We start from the raw sequence: 9,787 nt of genomic DNA, 5'->3' as shown, positions 1-9,787 counted from the left end.
AAACATGCCATTTGACCAGGGGAGCCAAAACATTTCCATATGGCTGCAGGTAAATAGATTGTACCCCATGTAGGAACGAAGTAAGCAACACCCCACAGGTATTAATAACACTGGTATTTCCTACTCAAGTTCAAAGTGTTTGTCAAGTTCAAAGTGTTTATTGTCATTTGCACAGAGTAAACAGGTTTCCTTATATACAATGAAAAGCTTACTTTGCTCTTTGCTAAGAATGCCAAATATAACATTAAAAATACAAAAAAGTATATATACAAGCATATATATTAATCAAGAAATAACACACTAAATATAGGCTACAAATAGAGGTTTTTAAATTTACAACAGGTTAGGTTACAATGTATAAATTACAGTGGTATGGATAGTGCTGTGCCTTGCCGGGAACATGATTATCTGCAGCAGAAATGAGTAGTAAAGTGCAATAGTGCAATTGTAAACATGTGCTACAGTAAAGTGACAGTAGGTGCAGGTTATTCCTGAGGAAAGAGTTCTTTACCAGTGGGATACACATCACACATCTGTACCTAAGTCTGGGCAGACCGAAGTGTGAATAGTTATTTCTGATTCAGAACTCTGATTGCGGTGGGGAAGAAGGAATTCTTTAGTCTTGAGGTCTTGCACATCATACTCCTATACCTCCGGCCTGAGGGCAGAGGTTTGAACAGTCCATGCTGGGGGTGGGTGGGGTCTTTGATGATGGAGGCAGCCTTCCTTTGGACTCTATGGTTGTAGATGTTCTGCAGAGAGTGCAGTGGAGAATTGGTGATCTTCTCTGCACAAGGTGATGCAGCTGGTCAGGAGGCTCTCAGTGACGCAGTTGTAGAAATTGCTGAGGATCACCGGAGACATCCCAAACTTCCTCAGCCTCCTCAGGAAGTACAGCCGCTGTTGAGCCTTTCTGACTAGCTGCTTGGTGTTCAGTGACCATGTGAGGTCCTCACTGATATGGACACCCAGGTATTTAAAGCTGCTCACCCTCTCCACCTCAAGCTCCCAGATGAAAAGTGGCCGATGAGGTCTCCTCTCCTTCCTCATGTCCACTATCAGCTCCTTCGTCTTGTCCGTGTTGAGGGTGAGGTTGTTTTCATCACACCATGACACCAGTCTGGTCACCTCCCTCCTGTAGGCTGCTTCATCTCCACCAGTGATACGTCCTATCACTGCTGTGTCGTCAGCAAACTTCAGGATGATGTTGTCCTTGTGGGAGGCGACACAGTCATGGGTGAACAGGGTGTAGAGAATAGGGCTGAGGACGCAGTCCTGTGGAGTGCCGATGTAGGTGGTGATGCTGGCTGAAGTCCTGTTGCTGATCCTGACAGACTGGGGCCTGCCAGTCAGAAAGTCCAAAAGCCAGTCACAGAGGGTGAGGTGCAGGCCGAGTGTGGAGAGTTTGTGGGTGAGTTTGTGTGGGATGACCGTATTGAAGGCTGAGCTGTAGTCAACAAAGAGCATCCTGATGTAGGAGTCTTTGTTTTCCAGGTGGGAGAGGGAGTAGTGAAGGGCAGCAGCGACTGCATCCGAGGTGGATCTGTTGTGACGGTAGGCGTACTGTAGGGGGTCCAGCGTGTCCGGGATGCTGTCTTGGATGTGGGCCAGCACCACTCTCTCAAAGCACTTCATAATGATTGGAGTGAGTGCTACTGGTCTGTAGTCATTCAGGCAGGTGGGGGGGGCTCTTCTTAGCAATGGGGACAATGACTGTCCTTTTGTAGCAGGTGGGAACAATGCTCTGGCTGAGAGAGAGATTGAAAATGGAGGTCAGTACATTAGCCAGCTCGTCGGAAAGTGTCATCATGAGGACTCGTCAAAAGAAGTCATCATGAGGACTACATCAGTTACCACATGCCCACAGAAATACTCCTCTGGTTAGTGAGGGTCATGATAATGTGGTAACTTAATGGCTGGCAGATGACCAGCAGTTGCAAGCTGGATCTTTGACCTGTAGATTGAAGAGGAGAATATACATGGTTATGAGTAGACAATTTAGGCTTCAGTTAATAATTCAAAAACACTGGTTTCACCATGTGAACACAGTGTTGCTGAAGTCAAATGAAGGCATTCAGATGCACAAGGAATTGCTTCTTTGAACAGAAGGCTCTGTTGTTGTGGAAGTTGCTGTAGATGCCATATAGTTAGAAGCAGAACGCAGAATGAAGCAGAAAACTGAAAGATTGACCCAGGTAATGGCAGATAATGTAACAGTTACCAAAGTGGACATTTAGGAAAGATGTGGAGAGCCTCAGGATTATAATCGACCATAACACAATGACAAATTTGTGTGGTTTTGGACCCCTAGGCAAACGCCCATAAAACCCAACAAATGATCTGGGCCTACTGAAGAAGACGCTAGAACACTAAAACCAGCTTCCTCTTGATGTACTCCCTGTGCGGCCTATTGGCAACATTGTGAAATCATACTCTTGCCTGTTGTAGCAGAATCTGGGGTCAAAAAAAAATCAGCTACAATACAAAAGCCTTTCTGTTGAAATGGAACTCCTCCCTCCTTTTAAGTCCCTTAAATGGCCCTATGTTTTATTACACACTTCTATAACTCAGTAATGGACCTGCCAGTTTGCAAGTCCTTGCAGTTACTGAATAATAAGCCTTAGGATGTCATAAACCTGTTTTTTTAATGTGTTAAATCGACATGCACAGTTTTGGAGTACACAGTTCATTTGCTGCTTTCACCATCTGTGGACCAGTTTCTTGGAGAGTTAATGAGAGTTGAAACACTGAATGGCTGAATAGTGTCATCTGAAAATATATATCTAAAAGACACTGAATTCAATTGTCATTCATTTTTACCTTAACTGTGTTAGATCCTAATGTCAGCGCATACTGATCAATGCACAATCCTGGGTCCATGACTATATCATGACCTATGGGGTTCAGGCCTATGGTACGCATAAGGCCTTAGGGCTTGCGTCATACAGAGGCCTCAGCTTATGCTCGTGCGTTCATATGGTGAGTTTTAACCCATAGTGACAATGATATCTGATTAGCAATGTTCTAACATTATCTGTTGTTTAGGCTCTAACACTTGGTTAGGTTCTAACATTATCTGTTGTTCCTGGACATCATAAACGTCCTTGGGGGCCCTTGTCCACCTAAATCTCTATTTCATCCAATCCTCTCCCTCTATTGTCTTGTCGCATGATCTTTACCTAGTTAAGGTAAAACTGCCCTCACCAATCACAGCTGCTTGTTGTGGTGGGACTGAGGGCACTGTCTGTCTGGGTTCTAAAAACCTGACATTGGTCTAAGCTGGAGACTGCACATGGCATGCCTCTTCACAGCTGAAACAGATGGGTTGACCCTGTGTGTCCCACTTATTCTCATGCTGTTTAAAGATTTTCTGTGGTCAAACATCCCCAGCACAAACACTAATTGAATCTTGCTCCATCTGCTCCTTCACTGGATGACACATGTGTTGTGGGCCTTTAGTCTTACTCTTCCCCCTTTGACTGGACTGGCATTGGTATATTTTGTGAAGAGGCTAACCTGCTGATCTACAAGTAATTTTGCCTGTGCTTCTGCCATCACTGACTTGCTTCCCCGCAAACTGCTGACTTCGCTGCGTCATCCCATGGGGGTTGTGCTACATCGTCATCTCTGGCTTTCTTCAATTACAAGCAACTTACAATCACCACACCCATCACTTTCATCAACTTTCATACTCAGCTATTACCTTCTAATAGTTAATTCCTACATGACGTTCATTCAGTTTCAAGAAGTTATAATCTACCTTACACTCATTTAACCCTTTACCTGCAATGTTCTCATATCTAATGCCTTGTGTTCATCTAACACAGCCTTTGCAATCTGTTGTCAATCAGAGGTGTATAGGTTCCCCTGTTGAACTTAGATTCCGTCTTCAGGCCCCAGGGAGTTTTTTCTTGCCACTGTCACCCTTGGCTTGCTCATTTATGGTTTAAAACCAGATGTCCTGAATCCTCTAAACAAGTAATTTCACAGAATGTTCTATTTTTTCTGCCATCTTCTCTGATCTTGAACCCCTCAAGATCAAAATACTGCTTTCTAGCGGTCCTTCCCAGGATTTTGTTCTAATGGCCTGGCTTCTCTAGTTAGATAAAACCACCAGCAGAGCTGCCCAGGTAGTTGGAACAAAGTCCTAAAGAGGATTTTTACTTTCTAGACCTGAATTCACCACCTCTGCTGCTTTCACTACCAAGCACCACAAGAAGGGCCAACTCAAGCGGTCCTTCTCTTTATCTCTCTTTACCTGCTCAGTTTAAGTCCCTCCACAAAAGCATTAAAAGTCATAGCGTACCACATCTAATTCAGACACTCAGATGCTTTACCATCTGACCAACCCTTCATTCTGAATGTAACTCCTCAGAGCTCTGTTCTCTCTTTCAGTTATACAGTCTCTTCTAATAATACCAAGGAAAAGCCATGGTCTGAAGTTGCAAAATGGAATTATGGAGGACCATGCCTGATACCCCTTTTCCTTCCAATCCAACATCCTATACCCCCTTGCCCCCAACTTCTGTTTCCTGTGGTTGAGTTTTCATGCCCCACCTCAGTGTCCCATGCAGAAAGCATTTAAAAGCAAGGAAACAATTTGCCTTAGTCAAGTACAGAAGAACTTGATTGGCCTGCACAAAGCTCTGACTTCAACCCCACGAATATCTGGGATAAAATGCAACCGTGAGCCAACATCAGTGCCTAACTTCACTAATGCTGTTGTGGCTGAATGGAAGCAAATCACTGTAGCTAGGTTCCAAAATCATGCTGAAGGGGAGAAACACCATATTAACGTTGATAGTTTTGGAGTGAGACGTTCAGCAAGCACATTTAGATGTGATGTTCAGTAGTCATACTTTTGGACATGTTGTGTATGTTTCTCTAATCAAATCAGTTAATACAATGGAATGACTTAAAAAGATGGACATGTATATATATATATAATGTTCTAAAGTTTACACGTGCGGTTTTGTACTGCATGGGGACAGTACTAAGCTAAGTGCATATCCTGCAGTTCATGTATTGGTGACATTTGAACGCAGTGTTTCAGAAATACCGGGAAAACGTTAACATTTTTAGAACACTCATGACTAACCACCTTACAAAGATACAAACCATATCCACACATGTGTTGTCTCAATAAGTGCTTTGAACACCTTGGCTAAATTCAGAAGTGTGTCATTTGTATTTACACATACATCAGATGGTCAGCATAGCTGTTTGTGGGCTGAGCATATGACATTATTTGTTTTATGACACTGCCCTCTGGTGGAAAGTTTAATGAAAAAGATAAATGTAGTTTGCAAAAGTCTGACTTCAGCTTTGTTTAGAACTTTATCCCCTGTTTTTACCACTTACTGCTTCCTGTATTTGCAGCCAAGTTACTGATTTGAATTTTGTTTCACATCTCAAATAGTGCAGAAATTTCATACTGGTACATGTCCAAGCAACAGAATGTAATTGCTGTATCATTTAAGGGGGAATGGCTAATTTAAAGTCACTCCCAGTTGAACAAATTTCTTCAGCAATCCAATCTCCAATGAAATGAAGAATGAAAAGAAACTATTGTGACATAGTTTTTGCCACAATTCATATTTGTTTTTCAAAATTGAATTTATTTTTCATATTAGCAGGCCTCTGTAGTGTTTGTGAATGCGTGTTTGATTGAGGCTTGCATGGATAGAAAGTGTCTGAGAATAGAAGTTTCTGGACACTGGACATTCATTTGCAGCATGGAGTTCTGTACCTCACACTCACCTGGAAGCTTTGCATTCTGACAGTGTTTTCACATATAGTTCATTTTAAAAGAACCTAGTTCTGTTAAAGTGAACCAGGAGGGGAACCAAGTGCAAATGGCCTCAGGTCCTTTAGTTTTCACAAAATAAGTGAACTCTAAAGAGGACTCAGTTTTCTTTCTGGTCCTTTGGGATCTGAGACCATGTCTCGTTCAGACCACAACTCCATTAGAACTCGGACCCCTTTCACAGCACTCACAGTGTGCACAGCGCTCCCCAAGTGGGCAGCGGTCTCTGAAAAATCAGACCAATCAGGTGTCGAGAAGAACCACCAGACCAGCCTGCTCCTCTCCTATTGGCTGTGCCGAAACGATTGGCCAAAGTGTATTGAGCAAAATTGGAAAAATGGCCCTGCAGGTCCACCGGGGTGGGCCCCGTTTTCGGCTGTGTTCCTCACTGAAGCTCCACCCGGCGAAGTTTCATTCATTCAGCGTTCAGTGTGAAAGTAGCTGAAAACTGCCTTGCGTGCCCAGCTCGAGCTTTTAACACGTTTGTCGTTTAGAGGGGTCTGAGTTTGTTTGGCGTTTTCACATATGCGACAGAAACCATCGGAAACTCAGCGGTTTTAGTCCACTTCAGACGCTCAAACGCCCCAAGTGTGAAAATTCCCTGATTGTAGTTTACAAATAACTGCTACATTTTAAAGTTGGTTATTAGGATGTTGTCAGAATAAAGATTTTTAATAAACAAAATTATTTGTAGTCATGTATATATTTGAGCATTTTATCATTCAATGTTTAGAACAGATATTAAGTCTTAACATAGTAATGTATATCGACAATGTTAATGGCCCCATTGCATGCAAACCCACACTTAGCCCTTATACTGCCACTAAGAGTGGTTTGCTTACATATAATGTGAAATGATGGGCACATGTGCACTAAAAATTTAGCCCACCAAGTCATAAAACTGCGCCACATGCAGGCCCCAGTGTTACAAGCGGCCCTTATGTTTTAAGCGCACCATAAGCCCTGATATGAGAGCTTAGCGTAGGCTGCCAGCATAGGGCCCTAACTTGGGCGCCCGCACATGCCATTAAAGGGCTTAGTGTGGGCTTCCTGGGGGCATATATGCGATGCACCATGGGGCTTCTGTGGTGGCAGCCTCATATGAGGGCTTAGTGTGGGTTTCCCAAAGGGGGGCCCCAGTCAGTCGTGAAACTGGGGCCACATGTCATGTATTAAAAGCCTGAAACAATATCACAGAAGAATGCAACATTTTGGTGATGTCAGTAGGTTGCTGGCTTGATGCAACCAAATATGAAATATGCAACCAAATATTAATGTTATTTAATTTACATCAAGATAATCTGTTCCTTTACTTTTGTTCAACAGCAAAATAGCATGGTTTGCCACCAAAGGTGCCATATTCTAAATAGTTTAACACATAAATATCAAATATATTCAGTGTATTGCAAAACCAAGAGAATTGACCATAACAATCCAATACCTTTGGAAGAGACTATAGCTTTCTTAACCAGCTTAACTCAATTAAACTTTTTTGGACTTCTTATGAACTTTCATTGTCCTTCAAGGCATTCTTTCATTCAGTATCTTGTTAAATAACGGTTAGTATTTTTGCATAGAATTATACACAACAAGATCTCCCCAGGGTGTATCCTGCCTTCCACCCAGTGACTGCTGGTAAAGGCTCCAGCTCCCCCACAACCCAGAAGAATAAGCGGCTTGGAAAGTGAGTGTGTGTGTATACAAGAATAATATACTTGCATGTTTTATTCTGTGAAACTAATACTAATTTGTTTCTGTTAAAAAGAAGCATTATTTTGTCTCTTAATGTGGAGGCCATATATAAGCGGATTTAGAATTAGAGCAAAAACTATTTTTCAAAAACTATTATTCAAAAATTTACATTTGAACTTAAAATAAACACATACCCATATACACTACTGTTCAAAGATTTACAATGCTTGTAATTGCCCTTACAGGAACATCCACAGTTCTGTTCATCATTCTGCAAACAGCCAACATTTCCTTATTTTTCACAGGTTCCTTCAATAAAACTGAAGCCTTTACATGTATGTATTGTTAGTATTATAAGAGAAGCATTTTACACATGTATCTTCAACAAAATGGTTTTATATCATTAAAAACAGTGATTCTGGACTTTTTTTACTGGATTGTTATAAACAGTGGGTGCAAAAAAGCAGAATTACCTCAGCTGAAGAATAACATTCAAATCCACACTTTAAAAGTATGCAGCAGTTTATCTCTGATTAACATTTACAAGCCCAAAAGGTTGTACTTTTGCGCGAAGGCCAATATCATGCCTCATATTCAACTGAGTGTGCTTGAAAGTTTTGTAAACTTGAACTTTTTATGAACTGTATCATGTTTGTCCAACAGTGTCACATTTCAGTCTCTATTTCATCCAACATATAATAATTAGCATATCATTAAGCAGAATAGCATAGTTGCATACAAACATTTACTAAAAGTCATCATTATTATTTTTATAAATGTTCAATTATTGATCTACATCAGAGTTACATAATAAAAGATTAGTGTGTCAAACATGGAAAGAATTATATGTATCTTCTTTTCAATTTATTTGGTGAAGGTTATTTTGTTTCTAATAAAGAGAAACATTGTTTTCTCTCTTATTTCTTTAGTGTTGAGGCCATATATAAGCGGATTTAGGATTGGAGGAAAAACTAAAATGGACATGCCCACAGATCTCCGCAGATAGGGGGACACTTGACTGAATCTGTGAGACAGAACTGAGAAGATTGTGGTGACTTGAAACACAATAAACACCACTAAGTGTGTTGCACAGGTCCGAATGGCCTTGCTTTTGGTATCAGCCTGCTTATTGAGCAGACAGGTCTTTAGAATCTGAATGTAGGTGAATATAACCACAATGGTAGATACTCCCTGTAGGAACACAGACAAGAACAGTCCATAGGCATTATTGACAGTGGTGATCTCACAAGTCAGTTTCATAATAGAGGGATTATTACAGTACATATCAGCAATAAGATTTTGACAGAAGCTAAAAGGGGTCAGCATGAGGAATAAAACCCCTATCAAGACCACATCAGTGAGCCATATGCCTACAGTCATTCTCCTCAGGTTGCGGGGAGTCATGACAGTGTGATAATGTAGTGGCTGACAGATGGCCACATAGCGATCATAAGCCATAACAGTAAGGATGATGAGAGTTCCACCACAGTACAGATGAACCATCAGTGCCTGGAACACACAGGCTGGGAAGGAGATGTTGCGGTTCTGCAGGTGAATGCTGGCAATAAGCTGTGGAAAAAGAGCTGTAGCTCCTATCAGATCATTCACTGGCAGATTGAACAGGAGAATATACATGGGCTTGTGGAGTTTGTTGTCGAGAGCAATGGTCAGCAAAACGGTGAGGTTGCAGGTGAGAATGAAGCAGTAGGCAACAACCCCCATGATGAAGGTGGGTAATATGCCAGTCTGAGGGATGTCAAGAGATTCCATGCGCAAAAGCAGTGAAATGCTAGAATGGTTAGCTTGCATGAGATATGATTAATTAGTACGAATTCGACAAAAAAGTGTGGAGTTTCAAAAGCTAAACCTAAAGGATGCTATTTCAATGCCATCCATGTGAATAAATGAGGATAAGAAAATTACAATAATTAAGCCTAAATAATGTATCATCAGTAGTCTTGCGTACTCTGGTCCCACCTCCACACTACACTGGCTTTTATTTCTGTAAATCATAATCCCTGAGAGTCTATTTTTATCCAACCCTGTGTGGACAAATCTTCTGGGCACCACAGTAAAAATACTATCATCTCTGCATAGATGTCAATCAATTTTCTCCTTCTTACAAAATGACAAGATAAAGCCTTTAAAGGGCAAAAAGTTTCCTGTGAAGTCACTGATCCACTGTCTTTACAAAACAGATTCATGGAATTTTCATACAACCTACATAAAGAGTGCATTTACACAATTAACTCTTAAAAGAAATGCATTCTGGCAAATAGGCAGAGTTAT

The 9,787-nt window shown here is 41.3% G+C and overlaps 1 protein-coding gene across 1 annotated transcript; it reads right to left on the bottom strand.

Annotated features, from left to right (window-relative positions):
• Positions 1 to 8,362: 8,362 nt before the first annotated feature.
• Positions 8,363 to 9,307, bottom strand: LOC108431249 (olfactory receptor 52K2-like). The gene has a single exon (XM_017704270.1). It carries the CDS (start codon positions 9,305 to 9,307, stop codon positions 8,363 to 8,365), a length of 945 nt encoding a protein of 314 aa, XP_017559759.1.
• Between the last annotated feature and the right edge of the window lie 480 nt (positions 9,308 to 9,787).

This window comes from Pygocentrus nattereri, chromosome 16, assembly GCF_015220715.1.
Source record: "Pygocentrus nattereri isolate fPygNat1 chromosome 16, fPygNat1.pri, whole genome shotgun sequence".
Lineage (NCBI taxonomy): Eukaryota > Metazoa > Chordata > Actinopteri > Characiformes > Serrasalmidae > Pygocentrus > Pygocentrus nattereri.
This window is presented reverse-complemented; position numbering and strand designations above follow the sequence as displayed.